The sequence below is a fragment of the Genypterus blacodes genome, unplaced genomic scaffold (assembly GCF_046128005.1).
Source record: "Genypterus blacodes isolate CSIRO-AG114 ecotype Tasmania unplaced genomic scaffold, CSIRO-AGI_Gbla_v1 ptg000021l_1, whole genome shotgun sequence".
NCBI lineage: Eukaryota > Metazoa > Chordata > Actinopteri > Ophidiiformes > Ophidiidae > Genypterus > Genypterus blacodes.
Genome location: NW_027466834.1, coordinates 9,050,795 through 9,075,053, shown reverse-complemented (window position 1 = coordinate 9,075,053; position 24,259 = coordinate 9,050,795). Strand labels below are relative to the sequence as shown.

The window sequence follows — 24,259 nt, the reverse complement described above, 5'->3', positions numbered from 1 at the left end:
TCAGCTCCACTGAGTCTGCGCACACTACACGGTGCATTGTGGGATATTGAGTTTTAGGTGCGTCACTATGGAGTCACTATTGAACTCAAGTGGCACTTCTAAGAAATGACACGCCGTTTGTTCCGTAACCTACGACATAAAAAGGAAAAAATATATTATTATAATTATAAATAAATAATAATATTATATTTTATAATTCAACAATATCCGGACTGAATAAGAATTAGTGTTGGCCGAAGTAGTGAAGCCTAGAGATTGAAATTTAAATTAGACTGTATACTTGGCCATTGACATAAAGATAAATCACGCATAACTGCAATTTGCAATTTACGAGAAGTGAAAAATAGATATTGGATTTAGATACCGGATTTGAGATCACCAACATAACCTATTCTTCAAAGCTTTTTGAGTAATCCTACTCATAAACATGGATGTCTACATAACTTCCTAAGCAGAGGTAATAACCACAAAACTGATATATGTATGATTCTTAGTTGGAACAAAACAGCACAGCACTGTGTCATAAGTTTTATCATCGATGTACAATATTTATTCATTTGAATTCACAAGTTTAGATATTTGGAGGAGATAGAAGGTGATTTAACAATGGGCAATAACAATATGCCCATTAATGGAGAGTAAATGTGTTGTACCATTAATATTATGAAATGTTTATCTTCCTACATTTGTTGACTCAGTCAGTGAAGGTGTTACACACTGGTTTTACAAGAATGTTACAATCAACAAGACAGAATTATAACATTCAAAATGCTGAGAAATATCTACCAAGAAGTAATACACAACAAACTAAATCTTCCATTTCTTCAACAATGTTTAATTTTTAATTGATCCACATGAAGCTGGGCTTGGGCCATTCTTGAGTTGGGACCTTATTGGGATCCACCAGGTCCAAGGTAAGCGCAGGGGCAATAGGGTGCAGTGAGGCCAGGGACAGCCGTGCTGCGAGGAGCCCCATCTGAACACAGCTGTCTGTATCTCTTCCCTGGACAATCCCAGCTATTAGGCCACCTGCAAGACTGTGGACAGAAAAGGGATGAGTGTCCTGTACTCGAATGTTTACACATGCCTTTGTGTGAGAGAGAGTGAGACAGACATGTTATTATGTAACTTTCAGCACCTATCTCCTGCTCCTGAGACATTCATCGTCTCCTCTGTAGTCACAGCCAGCGCCGGGTAGTGAAGGGCACAAAGCTGACCCCTCTGTAAACATAGGAGAAATAAATATCTTCACTACTACTATACTTCTCATCACCATCATCATCATCATCACCATCATCATCATCATCATCATGACTGACGGCAGTCCCTACCCTCTTCTGTTTTCTTGGCTGCAGATTGACAGAGCCTGCGTCATGCTCCCCACACAACAACACTCCATTTGCTCCCAGAGTCACCACCAGACATTGAAGATGCTCCAGGAGAGGGCGTGAGAGAGCCAGAGCGAGATTCAATACCTCATCAAGGGAACAAGGCAGCACTGCAGACCACATGAGACAAAACTGCATCCTCGCTTCACTTTTCACACTTTGCAGTTCTCACTTTAGCAAGTGTGCTTGTGAATGTTGAAGAGCCTGAGTGAGTGAGTGAGTGAGTGAGTGAGTGAGTGGTGGAAAAATAATCAAATGCAAAATTAAACATTTATTACCTTCAGGAGTTTGGATACCCAGAGTTTTGTTCATGGTGCACAATTCTGCCAGGTTTGGGGATGAGTAAGACAGGGACTTCCAGGCCTCTGACAGGAAAGGCTTAGAAGCTTTGACTGAATCAGTAGGCTCATACCAAACTGTGACAAACATTAATGATATTAATCAAAATCAATTGAAGCAACTCACCATGGGCGTGGGGTGTGTGGGGTGTTAGGGATTTGGGGTGTTTCCCTCTTTTTGTGCTTTATTTATGTTTCTATTATCTATGTATTACGTTTCTTTCTCTCTCTCCCTCCTTCTTTTCCTTTGCATTTGTCCCTTTTCTGTTTTACCACTTGAGTAATAATGAAGTGTTACCTTATACTTACTGACACTATGAATTATCAGTACTTATTACTTCATTAGTTTCCTTTCCTTTCTATGGTTAAAACAATCCTAATATGTATACCTGCATGCTCATTGTTATGCCACCTCATACTGCCTTCAATAAAAACACTTGTGTAAGCTCCTCACCATCATCCAGTGACCATCTAAAGGTCAGTTGTGTTATCAACTGCTTACCGTTGATGTCGTGTTTCTTGGCAATGGAACAGACATAGCCAATGGTGGAGACCGGGATGTTTCCATCCAGACAGACAAGACGGGCTGAAGAAAGCTGTTTTTCAAACTGTGACACCTGAAAGAACATGTTGAAAGATTTAGTAGTGGATATTCTTCTGAAACAGGAAGACACTGACATATAAATCCTTGGAAACATGACAAAAAAGGTTGCCTTGTACAGTAAAAGGTGCCTGGCACAGAACCGCTACTTACATACTGCTCTGTGATTTGCTGATGAACGTCCATGTCACCCAGGCCGAGGCTCAGTTCCCCACTCGCTGTTATAACAGCACAGTATGTGGCCGTCCTTTGCTCCTCCAGCCTGGCCACACCACTTGTGTTCTTAGAAAATAAGATAGAAATGCACAATCTGACATCTACATGTACAAAAATAAATAGGATTTTAATTCTTGTTTGAGCTGCAAACAACAGATGACGTCCACATACCATATGTTTACAGTAGTTTAACACTGCATCACTGTTTGAATCTGCTCCAGTGGCCGAGATAAACAAGGGTCTGTGGCCTAAACGGCTCAGAGAGTCTTGAAGAAAAACATTATCACAGGAATTCATTTCAGGCGATATCCGATTTGTCTTGAAGGAAATCCAACCGCATTACAATATTTCAATCATTGTTTAAAAACAAATTAAACGGTGACACTAACCTGCAATGTTTCGTCCCACACCACCAAACGATTGACAGACACTCCCTGGGTTAGTTTGTCCAAACTAAAATAGATAATATGTGTTCTCTCAAGTCTTTTACAATTTCAAGGATTGTGAAGAAACATAGATTGGAAATCAAACTTACAAGCAGTTTCTCAGTTTTCCCTTTAGCGATAAAATCCACGTTTATTCCCCCTATGACAACCTGAAAGAGAATAGTGTCACGGGTACTATATGGAGACAATATTTGACAAAAGCAAAGGTCAATCAAAGATGTTCATACTCACAATATCTTGTTTGGAGTCTGTTGTTTGCTCTCCATCATGGTGGATTGTGCTTCTTAATTTCCTTTTATTCATTTGCTTTGATAGTTCACAGGCTATCTGACTACCAACCATAGCATTGTTATGAATGAGTGCTATGTCTTTGAACGCAACATGTTAAGGACGAGTTGAACAGTGACTGTAAGTGGCCATCGGGTTATAACATTGTCAGTTTCTTATAATGTATGCAGATATTGAATTGTTTTGGACTTTTTTGTTCTATTTTCTTCTTAGAAGTTGACACGATCTACTCTGTGTGGCTTCTCAATCACTTTGATTTTAGGATACTGGCCTGAAGGGACTTTCCTGTAGTCAGCTCATTAACCCTTTGAAGAATGAATGGCGTCACTTCTTTTCCTGTGACACCTTTAGCTCTGAGAAAGTCCAGAAGAGAAGAGAAGTTGATATCTAAATATCTGGAAAGGTTCAATGATGTATTGATCTTGCGTTTGTCATTTCACTCTTTTCTATCATTAGCGCCCGTAGCTCTAGGACAAGAAATTCTAAAATATCATGACAATACGTTATAGGGCCCAAAGCCGATGCCGCAGCCACATACAGTACCCGGCCTCTGCTACTGCAGTCTGGATTGCTTGCTCTATCTCCTGACTTGCCGCTGCAACCTCCTCTGGGATGGGCACAGCTAACAGGACACCGCTTTGGAGGCCCAGTGAGAGGGTGCTCGCTGAAGGAAGCACAAGTTATGATCAGGGTGTTCACGTCTTATACATACAATGTGTGTTGTTTGCTAAGGATCATGGAAACCATTAAATATTTGGGAATTCTGTTGGTATACCAATGAGTTGTGCTGCCTCCTGAGCGTTGGAGACTTGGTATGGGGAAGGGAAGCCACTTTTTGTTGAGAAAAAGCCTGGGAAATTCTTTGACATCCCATAAGTGGCCACACAAACACCCTGCGTCTCCTGATAAAAGAAGCATGTCGTCAGTGTGTCTGATAGCTTACCAGTGTATAAACAGTATTCTGAAGAACAAAATTATTCTTACAAGGAACTCCAGGGTACGGCCAACGTCCAGAATAGACTTGACCCCAGCAGAGACCACAGCGATGGGAGTCCTGGCCAGCTCTGTCAGGTCTGCACTGATATCAAGACCTATATTCACAGATTATGGTATTCTAAATGAATTGGTAACATGATACTAATTTATCCTTCTGAGCTAAGCCTTCCTCAGAGTGAACAGTCCTATCACCAAGTGTGATGGCTAGCCCTGATGACCAGACCTCATTACATTCTTCTGCCTTGTGTGAGGGGATTGTTTACTCTGTGGAGGGCCTCCGTGCCAAATGTGTAATGTGTGTGAATCTGTCTTTACAAGGTTATTGACAGAATCAGTCAATAAAACCAAAATGAGTCACAGCACGCTAGTTATCTTACTGTTCTCTCCATCTCTGTGCACTCCTCCAATGCCCCCTGTGACAAAGACAGGTATTCCAGCTTGATGCGCTGCAATCATGGTACCTGACACTGTCGTTCCCCCGGACAGACCCTGAGGAAGCGACATAAAAACATGCTTAGATGCACATATGATTCTGGAAAACACACCTTATTTAATAATCAAAGCGGATCAAATTCTTCTGGACACAAGCCAGGCTTAATATATCTTTACAGGCATTATTTTGAGGTTTGCGTCTGACATGAACGTCTCACTTTGCTAACAGCATAGGGCAGATCTCGTCTGGAAACTTTGAGAGGATTCTTGCTGCAGGCCAGGTACTGTAGCTCCTCAGACGACAGGCCAATATGGACTTTGCCTTGAATAACTCCAACCGTAGCAGGAGTTGCTCCTTGGGCCCTCACAATGGATTCCACCTCTTTTGCAGTGCTGGATCAATTCATGAATGGAGCGCATAATCAATGATTAAATCACATTGTTGTCCCTGAATGTTCAGCCACAGTGACACAAGGTGATTCATGCTACCTCAAGTTGTGTGGATAAGGCATGCCGTGAGTAATGATGGTACTCTCTAACGCAACCACGGGTCGGTTCTCAGCCAAAGCATGTGCCACAGAAGGATGAACTCTGTAGAGTCTGTCTGAATGAGGAGGGCATTGTGAAATGTCAGTGCCAGATACAGTATTGTCAAATCATAAGGGATGTTATGCTCACAGTGTTATAATGAAGATACAGTGTTTTTTCTAATTACATACTGTTTGTAATTGAGTAGAAATATATACCATTTTTGCAGAATTTGCTGGAAAATGTTGAAATTCCATGTCTCAGGGGACGGAGGACAGAGACTCTTTTCAGCATTCTCAGTTCAAATTTCCCAAGGGGAACACTGCAACCAACACAAGTAGAACTTTTCAAAATGAAAAATTGATCTCTGAACATTTCGGCTTGTGCAAAATTGATTTTGTTTCACTGGAGTAGCCTGACACAGATATGCCTGATAAAAGCCTCAAAGCTATGGTTTCCTTTTCTAGATTTCTCCTCCACTAAGCATGCTTTTTTTAAACCTTTGTCTCCATTTCATCACATATCTATTTTTATCTCTGCATCAATCATATCTTAAGAAAAACTAAAACAGCATAAGAATGTTGCAGTGGTAAAGTTAAATGAGTCAGCGGTGGCTCCACAGTTGCATCACAGCCTACAGAAGACCAATTCAACCATTGTGTGGATTTCAGGAAACACTACCCGGATCCTCCCTCTTAGGACATCACCTACTCTGTCCTACCTCGTCTGATGCTCTTGTTTTCTAATCTTTCATTTCTAATTTGTCCTTTTTTTTCCTTTTCTCATTCATCATAGTACCGAACTAATTGCACTTCTACTCCAGCTCTAGTTATGCTCTTAGCTGTTGGTTTAGGAAGGAAATGCGCTTACGATTTCTTGTGACCTGAAGTTCTTTTATCTACCTTTGTTGAACGCACTTATTGTAAGTCGCTTTGGATAAAAGCGTCTGCTAAACGACCGTAATGTAATGTAATGTAATGTAATGATTTACTCTGCTCCAGTTAGTTTAGACAAATTCCCCAGCTAGTTCCATTTTTATGGTCACTCCCTGAACCGGTCACTTAAATCTCAGAGCTGTTAGCAACATGAAACACGGCTAAGACAGGCAAACGGTCTGTGTAGTTATATTTCCTCACTTCACTGCTTTTAGAGATTTTCATTAGAGACTCGGCCGGCATGCATTACAGGCCCGGTTATATATTTGCTAAAATAAACAGAGAAAAGCCAAGCATTTGAGTTAATATGACACATTTACCGTAATTTTCGGACTATAAGACGCACCTGACTATAAACCGCAGAAGCTAAATTGAATGATGTGTACATACATAAGACGCACCTGACTATAAACCGCAGAAGCTAAATTGAATGATGTGTACATATATAAGCCGCACTGGACTATAAACCGCCGGTTTTTTAATGTTTAATTACCATATGTAAGGAAGCTCCCATTTATTAACATTTCAACAAACAAGATGCATATTTGCATAACGTTTTCAAGTGTTACCATTTAGTGCAATAGTAGCTACAGAACATGTACTATGCTATGTAAACTGTACTGTATCACATAGCGTTTCAGACACACAAACTTTTCAACTTTCAAACTGAAACGGTGCGCTCCCAGCGCACGTACCGGCAGTGATCTACAGCAGTGGTCCTTGGCATGGAAAAGATTGAAAACCACTGATCTACATTATAGCCTACAGTAGTACCATAACAAAAAACAAAGCTTACAGCGCTTGACGAGGCAATATCAATTTCCATAATGAGGGTGTCTCACAAACTGTCTCGCTGTCGTTCTGTCTCTCGTACCACTCGCGGTTCCACTTTTACTTTTGTGCGCTCTTTTCCGGCCTCCGGAGGACTTCCGCCTTCCGGAGGACTGTAACCTGGAAAATCCATAGATTTAGATATTCCCCGAGTGGCCGTTAGCTGTAAAAATCCATAGATAAGCCGCACCGTTATATAAGCCTCAGGGTCGAAAAATGGGGAAAAAGGCGCGGCTTATAGTCGCGCCTTATAATTACGGTAGCTTCAACCATGCAAGTACAACAATCTAACACCCTCCTCTGACAGTGAGACAGTATCAGTGGCGATCATAGAAAGTCATTGAAAAGGTAATAACAAATACAAACCGATGAAATGACACTACAGAAAGCTGCATTCTTACAGAGTGATATATTTTGTTATAAATGATTTAAACATGTACACATGAACACATTTCCAAAAACAAAAGTAAGTGTAACAATAGCATCCATTTAATCAAAGTGTGCACGCTTTCAGATAGCATAACATCTTCATTCGATCAGCTCGTTATAATAAAAGCATATCCTCGGACATAGTTCTGTGCTTACCTGTTCCAGTGCAACAATAAACTACAAACTTTGACCAGAGGGGTGAACTTTGACCCAAACACTGTGTTTGCACAGCCCAGGACCATCAAAGCACAGATCTGAACTCTAGAACAGTCTTCACAGTGAGAGCATTTACATGACATACTTACCATCAGGGGAATGTGAAAAGAGAAACATAGATGAACTCAAACACTTGACTTCTGTAAAGTGTTAAAATCAAACATGACACACTGGAATACTTTCCTCTGACACCACTGACCATATGTACATACAGTATGCATGTAGTGACACATCTAACACCCATCTAAAGATCTATTGTGTGGGTCCAACTGTGTCTTTTATAGGGAACTGTAGGGTTTTATGTCTCTCAGCATAATTCTGTTGTTCCCATAGTGGCATGTAGAGGATCCAGCAATGGCATTGGATCAAACCTCCTACATGTTCTCAACTCTGAGGAGGTTGAACTCAGTTTAAGCGCACATTTGTAGCTGATCATCCACGTAAAGTGCTGAATTGTCCACAGTGACATCCCTTTGCTGTGTTTTTAGGTGGTTGATAACATTGACACGATCAGTCACACAACTCATGAGGTGTGTCATTGCTGTTGCATTGTCGCAGATCTCGTCTGAGGTCTCCTCAATCTCAAAATTGGAGTACTTCAGTAATTCATCTTGGAACCACTGGGGATGTTCTAGCTGGTATGTACAGAAAGCTTCTATGGCGTCCCTCAAGGCTGAACCTGAGGGGCAATGATGGAACTCCTTCTCTGCAAGTCCGTCAATGTGATTCATTCTCCCAGGTTCATGTTTTTCGGTGTCCAAGATCCTGAAGAAGAGCTCCTCAAACTGTTTCATCAACTTGTAGCGTACTGTAATGTGGAACAGCGAAGGGACGTCTTCCTCCGAGCAAATATCATCAAAGTAAGCCACGATGTACCTTTGAAAGGAGGCGGATTTTACAAAATGGGGGACCATGAGGTAGAGGGCTGGGGTGAGCATGTCACCTACTGGTGAGTGGTCATCTTCTCTCAAAAACACCCGTGTCTCACCGCACATGGCTCTCCATTTGGCCTGCACTCCTTGTGAGCACAGGATTAATATCTTATCTGAAGAGCTTTCTATTTGCTGCATGTGCCATTCTAACCACTGGACACCGCCCAGCATTCCCAACCTGGCAGAGTCGAGCAGATCCAGGATGACCTCTGTGCCACATTTAGCCACCAGGAAGGCAGAAAGCTTGAGGACGATGTTCTTGTACAGAGGGTGGTCCAGGGAGTAGATGATGAGGACTCGTTTTCTCTCTCGTACTTGGACATCTTCTGCTTCTTTTTGAACAGCAGCTGAGGATTTGTTCACGGAACCTGAGAAGAGATGTTGTCATTACTTAATTAGGGAGTGTTTTCAGATGATTAAAGTGTAAATTATCGTATTATAAAGCAAACCTTTATAATATGCACTCCGCAGCAAGTAAGCAGCACAACCTCCAATTATGAAAAGGCCCAAGACTGCCTTTATAATTAAAGTGCGTGTCTTGAAATAATCTAGAAAACATGACACACAGTTAATCAAATTAAAGTTTAGAAAATAAAAATGTAATAAGAATGTGACTGTGAATGTGATTTCTTACTCACTGGGGCAGTAAATGACTTTCTTCTGCTGCAAACAGTCATTCTTGCATCGTATAAAGAATGGCTGAATCTTTGAAGTGAAACAAATGCGGTGAGATTTAAATGGACACCAATAATGTCCTACATCTATAAGTAACACTAAGAATCTAATAGCTGTCAGGATGGAAACATTGACTCAAAATTAAACTCACCATGTACAGAATTTGACATTGAGAAACCTGTGAGACCTCCAACTCAAAGGTGACATTCAGTGATGTTGTGTTCTCCTATTGGATGGATGTACAACAGTATATTATACACTAGGCATGCACTCTACAGTTCACTGTCCTATTCACTATAATCACCTTTGAGACGTTCTTTGAGTAATGGAAACCTAGTCTTTGGATGGAAACTTGGTATCTCTCTGAATGTTTTGCTGTCTGAAAGGCCACAGTAACGAACATTGTTTTATGTTGCTCATCAACTGACACAGCAGCGGACATCTGAGGGTCCCAAAGGCTTCCTGAAATAACAAAACACACACAGCACAACATTGAGATGGTCCTGCAGTGCTTACAGAACATTCCTCTCCCTAAGATAACATCAGATATAAAGACAGAAGACAGACCATTTTCCAGACACACTTGGGCGTTTTGGATCCTCCAGTGATCACAACCTGGGGATTGCAATAGAACAAACACCCAGTTTAGATGGAGCAGCAAATACTACTACTACTTCTACTACAACTAATAATAATATGCAAGAATTCATGATGTAAGAAAATACAATAAAGGAATGAACTCTTCACTGATCTTTAACTTGCCTGGAATGGTGATTTGTGCTCTAATCCTGTAATCTGCATTGTCAGGTTCCGGTACATTAAAGGCCAAAACCGAATAAGTATGCTCAGGCTGAACCACAACTCCAGACAAAGAAAATGTCCACTAAAAAGCAAAACAACCAAAATGTTATGTAAATAGATGTAAATGTTAATGCACTTTATAGTCCGTATTTAAAAGAAAAGCTGTTATAGTCGTACCTTGGTATGTTCTAGGGTCAGCTGGTGGTTAATTTTGTATGAATAGTACACACACATACTCTCATTGGTATTTTCATCCAGAATATGAATCACAGATCCCCTTACGTTGAATATACCTGCTGTAGATGAGGTAAGAGGAGGTTCATGTTGATTATACAGTGTGCCTAATGTCTTCCACTTATATCTGATAGAGATCTGGGCACAAAAATGACTTTCAATAACTGATAACAAGTATTACCATTTGATTGTAAGCTCCATGTCAAATTCATGATAGGAACAGGCCTGTTTTCATCCATCCCCATGCCGACAAGCTCAGGGCCCCACTCTGGACCGGTAGGTGCATGGTGTTTGGGCACAATCATGCCTTTGTCGGTGCAGTTATCTGGCACAAAGGTCCCACATAAAAGTCAAAACACAGGTACATACTGTAAATGTGGTAGGTTCAGACCATTGTACTGGGTTTGAACTTTTTGTACCCCCTCCCCCTTACCATTCGGGATCAATTGTCATAAACCTTTACATGTAGAATGTCTTGTTTTGTGATATAAATTGGTTCTAAAGTTGGGTGTGGGTGTGGATCATGACCTCAAACCAAACTTGGTTCATAAAGGCAAAAATAATAATAAAATACATATCAATTCACCCAATGTAGAATCATGTAATCATATTGTAAACCCATATTCCATGAGACCATTCTTTTCAGTAGTATGTGCATATTATTTTACTGTTTTGTTACTGTTGAGAAAACTAATCAAAGGTATTTTTTAAAAATAGGACACTTACGAAATAGAGTGCTGCACTGGACGAGACCCTGGAAAAAATACAAGAGTTAAGCCTTTGGGCCGCACATACACAGTGACATCATGAAGCTGAGGACTATAAATCCCTTTCAGTTTACTTCCAGGACAGTTTGTGGATGTTTATTTTGTACAACAGCATTGAGTCACCTGTTGACTGCAGTCCAGGCGCTTGTCCGTAATCCGGAGAGAGGACGAATCTGTGTGCGCAACAGTCAAACAACAACAGAGCAAAGTAACACGGAACATTCTGGTGAGACACAAAACAGGTAGAAGACTTCTGGGATGCATCATTGTTTGAGTGAAGAAGGATTCAACTTTCAGTGCTATGTGAGTGTTTATCAGGTGCTGGCATCTGAACAGGAAGGAAGTTCTTATCTGATGCTGCTTAGTTTCCATTTGCTCTGCAAGCTCAAAGCCTCGCTCTATATGTCAAGCTGCTGCTGTTTAACATCTGTGATTAATATCCTCTGTGAAGTAGCTGAATTTCTTATACAGCCTACTGTACTGGACGCCAGCAGACCCACATGTCATAGCATTAAGCAATCACTAGGGCGCAGCATTGTACACATTAACAAGAATCCCCATAAGTGTTTCTGTTCTACAGTATTCAGTAAACTGCTCGTGCCTGGTTAGAAACACTATCCAGGATAAAATACAATTAGGTTAGTCATATGAGATGAAATTAATTAATGACATGTTTAAAGTCAATTTTAATGTCCAGTTCAACCTAAAAGAAACTCCAGACAACATCACAATATCAACACACCGACAACAGAAACAACATGACGTGACTTTGTTTAGCCAGTTTACCGACTGGTTACCAAAGCTGAAAACATGCGACCCCAGCCACTGTACATGTGAATTCCTCTCACTTTGTTTGAGGTTTTGTCCTTCTGCAACAGCTGAGTTCAACCATATCAGGTTCAACCTTATCCGTTTACATAACTTGAGACACTGACATTTGCCACTGAAATCCGATAAGAATAAATTAAGTTATGTTTGATCCCCTTCTGTGTGAAAGTTGTTCGGCACATTCCTATTCAGAAGCCAGCTTTACCTTGATCCAAACATAACCACATTACGTTAAAAACAAGGTTTGTTTATTTAGTTGCACAGCTACACTCTATGAAGTGCTGGGATCACGCTGTCGCAAAGAGGATTTTCTACGCTGAAGGGCACAAATTTACCCTTTGAGAATGGAGAGAGCGCATTAGATGACAGGACGCGCTGGTATTAAACTGCAGTTAGCATGTATTACTTCAGAACAGGTGATGCTAGGTCCTGCGTGAAACACAACAAAAACAAACATATCCCGAGCTACAAATATCTGCGGTGATCAGCTGACAGATTCAGTGAGGTTAGACTTTGTGTAACCTCGTGTGACCTGTAAATTCAGACTGAGAAGGTTTGACTTCATCTTGCATACGTCCGTGATAGGGCGTGTGAGGTATGCCTTTGTTCATTGTACCCATATGAAATGCATGTGTCACGGGTTGAGGACAAATCAAATGTACTGCAATGGGATGAGGCAGATGTCAGTAGATGCGTAACAGATTTCTATTTTAGTGAGCCATTCACATGAGGCTTTGAACACATAAATCTTTCACTAACAATCATATAGTGCTTTTTCATTTCCTGAGTTAACAGTGTTGCTGGCCTCTCTGACTCTCCTCACCTTTAAGGTAAGTTTGATTCAATCAGCAAACTGTGCCAGTCACAGCACAGCTGCACTGAGAAATTAGAAGTCATAGACGTCTGCGGGGGACGACTTTAGTCTGACATTGAAATCCTAGGGACCAAGTAGATTATTGTCTCAAGAGAGCAGTCCAGGTCCCTATGTGCCTGTGTGTGTGTGTAGCCATGTGTGTGTTTGTAGGTAAGCAGCTTTGCCTTTATTATGGGGAGCAGTAGATGGCATATTAACACAGCCTTGATGGTGATAGCGCAGCTGCTATTTGTATAAGGGAATCCATGCTATGTCGCTTCTTTTATCAAGGTCTTAAAACGACTTTTCACGACTCGGCAACTTTAACTTGTGTGACATCTCCGATCTTCTTGCTAAGCATTTGATCCCCCAAGTGTGTAAATGCAATCTGAGGCTTAAATTCCCAGCCAAAGTATTAAAGGTTTGTAACAGCACACTTGATCCGCCCTGGTGACCAAAAAGTGACCATGGAGTGATAAGTGATGATGGCTTTATCATATAAACTGGCAACCTCCTGGGAAGGAGACAACGCTGTCGGCTTGCTACAATCATCTGGTGCTTTGCTTGGTTACCTTGGCTTTAGCACGCCATCAGGCTGGATTAGTTTACAGTGGATTTATGACCATGTTGTGTAAGACGCATGGACAAGTTTATTGTTCTGCTTTGGCATCTCCATCTCTTTGTTCATCTATAAAACGGCTTCAAATGTAATTGTGAAACATAATATGTCACAGGTTCAGCATAGAGAGAGGAAAACAGTCATGCAGAGTGACAGGGAAGAGAATAACAACAAACTCTTGCTTATTTTCATTCTAACTCTTTCATGAGGGGCTTTAGATGAAATTAATGACATTGTAAGAATGCAAAACCAACAGAATTTACAAGTTTTACTGGTTCACGACTCAGAACTTCGCTTGATTATTCTCACACGCTTCACAGGTTTTGTGTTAGTCATGGCTGCCAAATATTTCTATGATTGACTTTCTCTTTCATGGTCAAGGCCACAGCTGTTAGGACACAGCAGATCACGGGGGGGAATGGGGACAAATATAGCAGCGTCACAGCCTCTGTGGCTATGCAATACAAAGAATTATTCACTGACACATTGAATGTAGCTGAAACTCTGGGGGAAGTTGAGCCTAAATAAATGTATTTCATTGGCAACAGGTTGGCTTATGCAGCAACATAAACGTTAGGAGTTTATTGAGACTTTGATAAATTAACTGATACAGATCGTTATTATAAACACAAGGTCTAGTCTGTTGTGTATATGTGGTAGAATGACGAAAGAAGAAAAAGATGCATTATAAATGATTTAAAACACTATGGCACATTTGCTTCTGCAGATACTGTAAGCTGCAGACATGTCTGAGGGGTGAGTATACAGCTGGGTCTTTGACATTAGTTACAAATGTGTCTTTATGCTTGGGATTTGGATACTAACACCCAAAAATGTGATCTTTTTGTCTTCTTGGTACCTTCATGAAGACCGGTGAGTCAGAACAATGACACAGTCCTACATTTTGACATTTGCATTTAACCAATAATCTAGATTTGTACATCATAAACTCAATGTAACTGATGAACAAATTTGAATTTTTTACAGAAAAAGCCGAAATACCCGGCTACACGCCGACTGCAGTTAAAGGTGGGTCTTACTAACATCAATGGAAATGTATATGTAGGAAATCAATAGTACGCAACAGCATCAGAAGCTTTTTGTGTTTCATCTGGGCTTCATTACTATTCTAAAGTCCAAACTGCTGAAGAAGGCCGCATCCATGCTGGTGGCTGAATTAGAGGAGAGGAAACTTGAGAAAGAAAAGGCTCTTAAAGAGTGCTTCCCTCCACTCAAACTATCCGGTCTGTCAGTCCAGGATCTCCAGGTAAACAACAAATCATGCAAGTTTGACCATTTATCATTAGTCACATTATTCATATTTATGACATCATTTTTTTCTCTCCACAGGAACTTTGCAAAGCACTTAATTGTAAGATTGATATTGTTGATGAGACACGTTATGATCTTGAGGTTAAGATAGTCAAGAATGAGAAAGAGGTACAGCACAACCTGATTCACACATTCATTCAAACACAGTTCATGCACTCACTGACCTCTCTTAGTGCTTCTTCTGTTTGATGCACAGATTGAATCTTTGAGCCAGAAGATCAGGGAGATGAAGGGGGTAAAGAGGCCCAACCTGAAGAGGGTGAAGAAATCTGCAGACGACATGATGGGTTCATTCACGGACACATCCAAACTCATGAAGCCTGACTTCAAGGTCAACCTTAAGACAGTGAAGAAGGAGGAGGACAAGGTAAGTTCAAATCCATGGAAGATGCTACATTACAAAGTATAATCTTTGTTAGAGGTTGTGGGTCGAGGAAAACATCTATAGACTAAACCCCAATTCTAATAAAGTTGCAGCGGTGCAAATACAAGATAATTAATGTTTCAACTCATACCCAGACCATGACAGACGCTGGCTTTTGAGTTTTGTGATGTTAACAATCGGCATGGTCCATTTTCTCTTTCTTTCTCCTCTTGTTTTCTCTTTGGTCCGGAAAACACAACATCCATTCTTTCTAAAAACAATCTGAAAGGTTGCATCAGTCCATTTCAGATGTGCAGAAGTTGACAGTGTTTCTGAATGTTTCTGATGAATGGCTTCCTCTTTGTGTAGTACAATCTTAACTTGCATTTGTAAACGGAGCGACGATCTGTGTTAATTGACAACGGCTTTTCAAAGTATTCCCGACCCCATGTGGTGACATCCATCACAGACAGACTTGGGGTTTGTAGTTACAGACACTGCACCCAACATTTTAGGTACCAGCGGACTTATGCTGGTTTGTTTACTGCCCGTTTCTTTTAGACTCTGCATGTAAGGAACCTTAAAGTTTGTGCAGGCCAGGTTATAGATTGTAAAAATTGACACAATCTGTCTCTATTTTTCCAGAGGGAGGAGGTGACTGACTGGCGTAAGAACGTGGAGGCCATGTCTGGTATGGAGGGCAGGAAGAAGCTCTTTGATGCTGGACAATAAAGATGGACTAATGTTTCCATAAGTGTGTGTGAGCACCATCACAAACCTGAGACACCTTTGTAACTGTATGTAAACTTGTAAACAACTGTGTAAGAACCCATTGTATGTCAGACGGATCAAATGTATGATGTATGCTGAGCTTTTTTGTGATGAAAATGGTATAAATGTATAAGTCTGTGTTCTGCTGAAAATGTTTATTTGTTGCGTGAGTTTCAGTTTTAAGTCATGTATACTAATCCAGTATTTGTATAATACAGATGATGGTGCATTCCTTCCATTCTGAATGAATGAATGCAAGTTGCTGCTTATACTGAACCAGATTAAACAACAAGAATGTTTCCAGATAGTTTCTTTGGTTTTCGGTTTTGTCTCGGTTTTCAGGTTTATAATGTCTGTCTCTGTCTTTTCCTGACTAGCTTTATTTAGTGACAATGACAAGATGAAAAAGAGACGAGTTGATTGTTTTTCCTCTACAGACCATTCCAGGCTTTAATCAATTACTTAAGTCCAGGCCACTCTAAGGCCCTGTACTTGAGAAACGGCCGTTCAATGGGAAAACCTGGTGTTGGAAGAACTCATGTAAATATGTTTAGATTGATTTTGAGTAATACTGGTTGCCAGGACAGGGTCTATTTTAGTTGCATAGTATTTGACTTGGGTTTTCCCGTTCTGCAGTAAAGAACAGTGGCAGCTCACCTCAACAGTTTTTCTTCTGAGGACAAATGTGTTGATCTTTGTGTAGAATGCACTTGATTTGAAGGAAGCACCAAACCTACACATGAAAATGTATTGCTTGCAGAATTTTAGATTGCAATGTCCTTGGGACTAGGCTAAATTGGGAAGGACTAAATATGGACATATAAAGAAGAAAATAATTAGAGTACTTAGTCAAATCTATGCTGAAATGATAATATGCAATAGTTTCGGTTGACTGATCTGATCATTCAGATCAGGTTCACATCACGATGGGAATATCAGTGCTATCAGTGGCACTAAAGCATGCAGTGATGCGGCATTAAAGTTGGGATGCTACCACACTAAAACACACAAAACCATGCTGCTCTCCAAGGCTCGCACTCAAGGTAGATCATCACAATACATCAACATCTGACAACTGACATTATAGTGCTAGGAAAGTTATGGTTCTGGCATTACAACTCATTCATGCTAAATTGCTGAACATGGCAGGTGTGATGTTGGAGAAGGAGAAGGACAAGAAACTGCAGAGAGAAGCTGCAGTGGTGAGCTAGTGCCGCCACTCCAGCTGTCTGGCTTGTCCATGCAGGACCTTCAGGTGTGCGCAGGTCGGCAGACGGATCAAAGAACAACAACAACGGAAATACGACGACAATTACAGAATGTGTTTGCCGTACCCTTGCAAGAACCCTGGAAAAGCTGGAAAATTCACCAGGCTAAGGTGAAATGCACGCAGACGGTGAAAGTGTCAGAGTGCACATGCGCTAATCCCAGTGAAACGCAGGAGGATCCAAGCCGGGGATCGACCCACAGTGCTCGGAACCTCCAGGTGACACAAGCCACAGCCCCAAGCAGAACATCAGAACATCGTCAGGTCAAGTGGGCCCAAGCCTGCAAGAAGGAGGAGTGGCTCCAGTTCAACACCGAAGCAGAATCAGTCATCAAGCAAGAACTAAGCAACCTCCAAGCAATGACCATCATTATCGTCTCTCTAGCAGCAGAGTGATTTGAGTTGGAGGTGAAGAGAGCACCAAAGGCCCCATACAACGTGAGCAACAGAGCGACCAAGCTCCTACAGCTCAGGAAGGAGCTGAAAAGCCTGAGGCGACAGTACAAGGTTGCGAGTGAAAGGGAGAAGAGTTCTCTCTCGGAGTTGCGAGGCATCCTCCGAAGGGAATCTCACTAACTTGACAAGAGCCGATTGGCATCTGAGACAGAGCAAGAAGAGCGCCAGGAAGCAGACCGCCTCTCTAGCTAACCCATTCGAGTTTACTAAACAGCTGCTGGGGCAGGAACGCAGCGGGCAGCTCAACCCAAAGCTGAGATTTAATTCAATAATGAGTCCCTTAAGAGTTCTGCATTCTGAGCTCTGAACTCTGCTGCATTCAAACCTCAAGTGACCTCTACAGCCACAAAAGCCTTTACACAGTTGTTTTATAATTGATGCCTGGTGCTACTTACAATTGATATACTGGATTTGATGTTATCAGCTGAGTTGATGCATTGGACAAGCTTCACATTTTTAGACACACTTGTAGGATGAGAGTGGTCATGTGGACTTCAGAGGTGCTACCTTCGATATAGACTGGAGTGCCAATTTCCTTTAATTCATAACTCTGCTAATAATACATCGAATGTGGCAAAATACGCATGATCAATACACCATCTCTACCCTCCTTCAACGAGTGAATAGAGGTAGTCTGGATGAAAATGGGAACGAGACACTGATCAACTGATCCAACAAATGTGCTCACCTCTTCAATCGCTCTCTGTCACTTCCACCAACAGCTGTCTAAACCAAACAAGATACAGGATAGCCCAATGTTTAAGGCTGTAAACAAGGCTTCATTACCTTCTTTATGTCTGAATCCTGTGATGCAACGTGCGCAACGGCAAATGTCACTGCAGTTGGCCGGATAGCACGCAGAGAGGAGTTTATTTTGGTAAGACATTCTCACTGGACACAGACACTATAAATCTGATTGATTTTTCCTCATCCTCTCTCAGAAGGTCAGAGAGACCCTCACCCAAACACACACGCATACACTCTACATCAGCTTTAAGGTACGTCTCATTGAGCTATAGGAAGGTATAGGACCTGCTTGCTACCATTGCTTATGGATTTGCATAGATCATGTGTGGTATGCATGTAAATGTGATGAGATGTGAAGGACTTACTTCTTAAGAAACTGCTAGAAGCGTAGAATCTGTTAGATCTCCGTTGACTTTGCTTGATTAAGATTAGCAGCTCGTTGCATTGTGAATGTTTTGCATATGCTTGTAGATTAGCTGAACTTTCAAATTTTGCTTGAATGACAAAAACATCAACCTCTGCAAAAGTCAACAGCACCTGTTTGATGGCACCTTTAACACTAAGGCTTTCATTTTATTCACTGCCAAGCATGATTAAAATGTAGCACCATGCTTCTTGGGATTTCTGAATTTGTCAACTATGCAGATACTCTAGTTAATCAAAATCATTGATTTTATGTAATCTTCATGAATATGACATAGATAGAGATTTAAAACTCAAATAGAATAATGCAATATTCCCAATCAGTAGATCAGAAGTATGTGAACACGATCTCTGGCTGGCTGGACTGGGGAAGAGACAATAAATAACTTTGTATACTTAGCTTTGATGAGTTAATGAATTTTTGGAGTGGCTAAAACATTCAGGGCAGTGGGGTTGAAGATTGAGTTATCAATCTTCATTCTGGAGCTCAACAGAGTTTAATGTTCACCGACTCTTCTGAGAGGAATTCTAGAGATTCTACATCACAAATGTTTTATTTTTTTCATTCATTATTTTGTCATTGTCATTGTTTAAGGAACTTTACAGTGCTTTAATTGAAGACAATCATGGCTGATGGGTGAGTATAATGACTATTTAGTTTAATTCTATGTCCATTTATTTGAATTATTTAATGTGAGGTAATACGTGTTGATATTGTTTGTTGACTATTTCATCAATTTCTTCCTCTTGTTAAATGCTCCAACAGACCAGTGAGTATCTGTTATGTCAAATAGCTACAATTACTCACACATGCCAAAGTGGTTTCTCATAATAAAAATAATACTTACTGTATTTTGTTCTGTGTATGAAATGTAGAGAAAATCCAAGATCTCCTCCTCTCGCAAGCTGGGGTTGAAAGTAAGTACAGCAGCTGATATGTGTTAGTCGAACCACAAACAGCTTTGGAACAAGATCTTAAGATGCATGACAAAGATTATACAGCAAACCTTGGCCCTACTCTCCATCACATTACCCGTTTATTGATTCTCATATATTCTTTCTTTCTTTTCCCTCATTTTCCTTAGATTCGACTGTTGGCAGTTGCTGCTCAGATGCTGGAGGAGGAGAAGGAGGAAAAGGCGAAAGAGAGAGAAGCTGCTCTGGCGGAGAGAGTTCCTCCTCTAAATCTTACAGGTCTGTCCATACAGGAGATGCAGGTCAGGCCGTTTCTTCTCTCTCTTCTCTTTCTTTGGGCCTAAGTACTCAGATCCACCACTAGAGGACATGTGTTACTCTGTTTACAGGAGTTATGCAAGGAAATGCATCGCAAGCTTGATGATGTAGATGAGGAGCGATACGACCTTAGCCTCAAAGTATCCAAAAACCAGAGTGAGGTAAGCTGCTGCAGATTGAGGAACAATCAGAATCCAAAAGGTTAAACTTAGTGAATCTACTGATGATGACTTTGGCTTTTTTTATGGAAACACACTCAACTCAAAAGAACTTCAAGTGAACAAACACTGCTCTCAAGTGGCTGCAGTGGGAATCACACAGGCTCATGCAATCAGTTTGTTGTCTGTAACCTCCATGATTTAGCTTGGCACCAAATCATGCCCCAGAACCCAAAAGTAATAAATACTAAAGCAATTAATGCATATTAAGCATAGTAAACCAGCAACCAAACAATAACTGATGGCTATATCATGGTCATTTCCATCAACTCCCCTGACCAGGTTGACAACTTGATGCTGAAGATCACAGAGCTGCAGAGTAAATTCAAAAAGCCGACCCTGAGGAGAGTCAAGATCTCTGCTGAAGCCATGCTGAGTGTTCTGCTGGGCTCCAGGCACAAGGAGTCCATCGACTTCAAAGCCAACCTCAAGACGGTCAAGAAGGAAGAGGAGAAGGTTGGTCTGGCTCTGCTCTCTGGTTACTTTGTCAAACCTTTAAAGAAAGTTATTGTTGGGGAAATTATTTTGCAATTTCTTCTTCTGACTGTACGTCCATGTTTTCTATTTCCATCAAAAGGAGGAGGTGACTGATTGGCGTAAGAACGTGGAGGCAATGTCTGGTATGGAGGGCAGGAAGAAGCTGTTTAATGCTGCCGGCAACTGAGAAGGAAAAGACAATTGTCTTTTTTGAAGCAATATTCCTCCTACTGTTTGTACTTTTAGATTAGGTGTGACTTTTGTATAGTGGATATGAAGGTAAAGCAATATAATTAGATCCTTATCAGACGGAATGTGTTAATTAATCTAATAATAGAAGATATTACTCTGCGATTACAAATTGTATTACAGCTTGTGTCTTCAAGTGTGTATGAGTGAAATAATCTCCAGATGATTGTTGTTCTGCCTGTGGTCCTTCAGTTCTATGTGGTCGCCTTGTGATGGTAGCATGAGCTTTTAGACTCAACCTGTGCTTTTTTTGTGGTTAGTGCTTGTTCATCACACAACAATAGGTACTAACTATTTTGCTTTTGTTTGATGTGCTAAAATGGTATATTCTGTTTATTTAGTTTATCAAGCATGCACTTTGTATTCAATATTCAAACACAATAAAGTCAGCGAGAAATCTAAGTGATGACATTGAGAAAGAAATGATGGGCAACCTGTTTCTTATTCTCTAATGAATATTTACCATGAATGCATCTTCTCTCTATTCTAATGTTTTATGAATTGAATGAATTCCTAAAGTGATTACAGAACATTGTTAAGTTGAATACTAATGCAGACATTCTGAATGAGTCTATAAATGCTATCAATCTCAATAAAAACAATCATAACATCCACTGTGAAATCATTTGTATAGATTGTATGAGGGATCCACTATGTCATTTTACACACACAAAGATGGATGACAGCACCTTTAGAGCTCTCCTTGTTTGTAAGGAGACAACAGGCACATGGCAAGACGTTTGACACAGCAGACTTTAGGATGTGAGAAACGCAGTGGTGGAATGTGAATGCAGAGAATCTATTTTAGTGAGCCACTCACATGAGCGCTGGAATCTATATATCTGCCCTCTTTCTGCACTTCTCCACTCACAAAGGCAAGTGTGTGACTATTTGTTACTTTTAAGGTAAGGACTTTTATTTTGAAATTACAATGCCAGATTTTACCTTGACATATTGCCCTTCTTCCAGTAGTGTTGTGGGTTTCTAAATTAGGATTTTGCGCAAACAATGTTTCCAGTTTTAACAACTAAACAATTGTTTCTTTTAACTTATACAGAAACTGAGTTGACAGCACAGAGAACTGCAAACATGTCTGAAGCGTAAGAACCTTCATCTCATTATCTTTCATCACATCACAGTATAGTCACAAGCTGCCAAAATGTTAGATTACAAAAATGTAACAATATGTTCTTTTTTTCTCTCTGTTATTTATGGACACATCTGGACAGACCGGTGAGTTCATTCTCTTGTCAAAGATAGAATAAATGTCTTTTATTTAAATAGGATTGGTTGAGATGGAACTCCAATTGATATTTATTAGACATTTTACTGTGAAATTTCAAAGATTTTCAGAGGTGACCGTCATGGAAGTCGTTAACTTTATTTTAATCTAAATGTAATCTAAAGAATAGAATTAGAAAACATAATCAACCCTAATGAGAGAGTAGCCAGTACAGTAGACATTTTAATTTGAATAGTTATAAAACCAAAAAGCCATTTCTACAAAGAGGAGAGTTGTGTAAGTGACAGGAATGCATTAGTTTATTGTATTTCTTCAAAAACTGTCAAACATCAGTTTCCATGGGGATAAGCTTTGGCGCTTAGAGGATTTAAAGTGGTATGAGAGATGAACTACAACAGCTTTGGAGAGGAAACATTCCATAAGCGTATCATGAGTTCTTAAAATCAGAGCTTTACAAACTGAGGATTTTGCTGTTCTATACATCAAATCCATTCCCAGTAAACGTGAATTGGTTGTGTGTGGGTTCTTCTTTACAGAAAGCAAAGCCAAAGATCTCTGCATCTCGCAGACTCTTCTTAAAGGTATTTGTTTTATTAATGAGTGTGTGTTTTGGGTAGTATTAACTATTAAATCTATCTGTTGACATTCGAAGTACTGTTTAGTTTAAGCGTTGAATGTCCAGTTGACTGAACCATGGTTTTGTAAAATTGCTGTGTAACAGACCAAACTGCTGAAGAAGGCTGTTGTCATGCTGGAAAGAGACAAGCAAGACAGGAAAGAGGAGCGAGAGAGGGTCCTTGCTGAAAGAATCAAACCCCTCCAACTGGCAGGCTTGTCTTTGGAGGAGCTGCAGGTACGTCTGAATATGAGACACCCAAGGAAGTTACCATGTGAGGAATGTTCTATGGGTGAGGTTCCACACTGTCACTCCATGTCAACATGGAATGAAAACCGTCTAAAATCTGAAGACAGGTTGAGACCAAAGAGTGACCTAACAGTGCACCCTGTCAAACAGAGCACTGTGTCAACCAGAGCACTCTGTCACAAAGTGCACCCTGTCAAAAAGTGCACCAGTGCCCTTCTCTCTACTGAAACAGCTGCACACCAGTGATCCGTGTTTATGTTTGACTGAGACCTTTGTCAAGCTTTTCCATACACATGGTGCTGTAACCAGAAGACAGCAACATGCAGTCTAGTACCAGTCTTCACGCATAGTGGTGGCAGATCTATCACCGAGCAAGTTCTGAAGGCTTCTCAGTTATTTTTGATACAGAATCTTTCATTATTTTCAATTAAAGAGAATCAGAACGCCCAGGCTCAGTCAGATTTCTAGGGGTAAATCTGTAAACAAATCTACGTCCATATTCAAGTTGTCGCTCAGCACCTTTGTCACTTTCCACTCTCTCCACAGACTTTTTGCAAGGAGCTACACCAGAAAATCGATGCTGTTGATGAAGAGCGGTATGACTTTGCTGCAAAAGTGTCCAAAAACGACACAGAGGTATCCATTCAAGTTGTATCATTCTTAATTGTTACCTGTCCTTCCTCGAAGCTAGTGAGGATCCTAATGTAATGCATACGGACAGGGAACAGAGCGTTTCACGAGTGGATTTGCTCTTCTTGTGTTTGATGGTAAAAGATGCAGGACCTATCTCAGAAGATCTTTGAGCTGAAGGGCAAGATGAAGAGGCCTAACCTGAAGAGAGTGAGGGTTTCTGCTGATGCCATGCTGGGAGCACTGCTGGGGGCAAAGGTCAAAGAGTCTGTGGACTTCAAGGCCAACCTCAAGACTGTGAAAAAGGAGGAGGAGAAGGTGAGATAAAGGGAGATTAACATCCATTTCTCACTAAATATAATCTCAACTCGATTTACAGAAGGATGTTCTGAAAAGCGGATGGCTGTCTGTATACAGAATGACTTGATGACTTTGTTTTCCCTCCACAGAAGGAGGAGGTGACCGACTGGCGTAAGAATGTGGACGCCATGTCTGGTATGGAGGGCAGGAAGAAGCTGTTTAATGCTGGACAATAAATTTTGAGTGAATAGAGTGAAGGTGTTTGTCACTTAGTAATTGATGGAACTGTGGAACCACTAAATCACGTTACTGCTGTTCACTTCAAACCGTG

At 40.7% G+C, this 24,259-nt stretch overlaps 5 protein-coding genes across 8 annotated transcripts; 3 read left to right on the top strand and 2 right to left on the bottom strand.

The window, feature by feature from the left end:
• Positions 1–523: 523 nt before the first annotated feature.
• Positions 524–7,632, bottom strand: LOC142991814 (uncharacterized). The gene is made up of 20 exons (XM_076141950.1): positions 7,585–7,632; positions 6,965–7,119; positions 5,452–5,555; positions 5,195–5,309; positions 4,924–5,098; positions 4,651–4,762; positions 4,262–4,368; positions 4,053–4,179; positions 3,821–3,941; positions 3,545–3,630; positions 3,221–3,357; positions 3,079–3,138; positions 2,933–2,996; positions 2,715–2,809; positions 2,481–2,609; positions 2,229–2,343; positions 1,667–1,804; positions 1,332–1,498; positions 1,139–1,221; positions 524–1,037 (listed from the first exon to the last, which is right to left on the bottom strand). Exons 3-20 carry the CDS (start codon positions 5,525–5,527, stop codon positions 842–844), a joined length of 2,103 nt encoding a protein of 700 aa, XP_075998065.1. The 5' UTR covers positions 5,528–5,555; positions 6,965–7,119; positions 7,585–7,632; the 3' UTR covers positions 524–841.
• Positions 7,482–11,462, bottom strand: LOC142991813 (interleukin-17 receptor A). The gene is given in 10 exon segments (XM_076141948.1): positions 7,482–8,944; positions 9,026–9,124; positions 9,215–9,281; positions 9,403–9,477; positions 9,556–9,866; positions 10,014–10,134; positions 10,230–10,348; positions 10,468–10,611; positions 11,013–11,040; positions 11,177–11,462. Coding segments are annotated over 10 exon segments (2,139 nt in total). The 5' UTR covers positions 11,426–11,462; the 3' UTR covers positions 7,482–8,018.
• Positions 11,186–16,119, top strand: tnni4b.1 (troponin I4b, tandem duplicate 1). 4 transcript variants are annotated; one of them, XM_076141952.1, is made up of 8 exons: positions 11,267–11,356; positions 12,677–12,711; positions 14,081–14,113; positions 14,341–14,382; positions 14,489–14,620; positions 14,704–14,793; positions 14,882–15,052; positions 15,695–16,119. In XM_076141952.1, the coding sequence occupies exons 5-8, from the start codon at positions 14,516–14,518 to the stop codon at positions 15,779–15,781; spliced, it is 453 nt and encodes a 150-aa protein (XP_075998067.1). In that variant the 5' UTR covers positions 11,267–11,356; positions 12,677–12,711; positions 14,081–14,113; positions 14,341–14,382; positions 14,489–14,515; the 3' UTR covers positions 15,782–16,119. The 4 variants fall into 4 exon arrangements, with proteins under 4 accessions (XP_075998068.1, XP_075998067.1, XP_075998066.1 ...); XM_076141953.1 differs by lacking the exon at positions 12,677–12,711 and having other exon boundaries at positions 11,186–11,279; XM_076141951.1 differs by lacking the exon at positions 12,677–12,711 and having other exon boundaries at positions 11,272–11,356.
• Positions 16,120–18,491: 2,372 nt separating this feature from the next.
• On the top strand, positions 18,492–21,465 carry LOC142992029 (troponin I, slow skeletal muscle-like). The gene is made up of 7 exons (XM_076142291.1): positions 18,492–18,541; positions 19,309–19,354; positions 19,590–19,631; positions 19,799–19,930; positions 20,018–20,107; positions 20,447–20,620; positions 20,742–21,465. The coding sequence occupies exons 4-7, from the start codon at positions 19,826–19,828 to the stop codon at positions 20,826–20,828; spliced, it is 456 nt and encodes a 151-aa protein (XP_075998406.1). The 5' UTR covers positions 18,492–18,541; positions 19,309–19,354; positions 19,590–19,631; positions 19,799–19,825; the 3' UTR covers positions 20,829–21,465.
• A 1,343-nt stretch (positions 21,466–22,808) lies between these two features.
• On the top strand, positions 22,809–24,164 carry LOC142991816 (troponin I, cardiac muscle-like). The gene is made up of 4 exons (XM_076141955.1): positions 22,809–22,986; positions 23,545–23,634; positions 23,773–23,946; positions 24,078–24,164. Exons 1-4 carry the CDS (start codon positions 22,882–22,884, stop codon positions 24,162–24,164), a joined length of 456 nt encoding a protein of 151 aa, XP_075998070.1. The 5' UTR covers positions 22,809–22,881.
• The last annotated feature ends 95 nt before the right edge of the window (positions 24,165–24,259 follow it).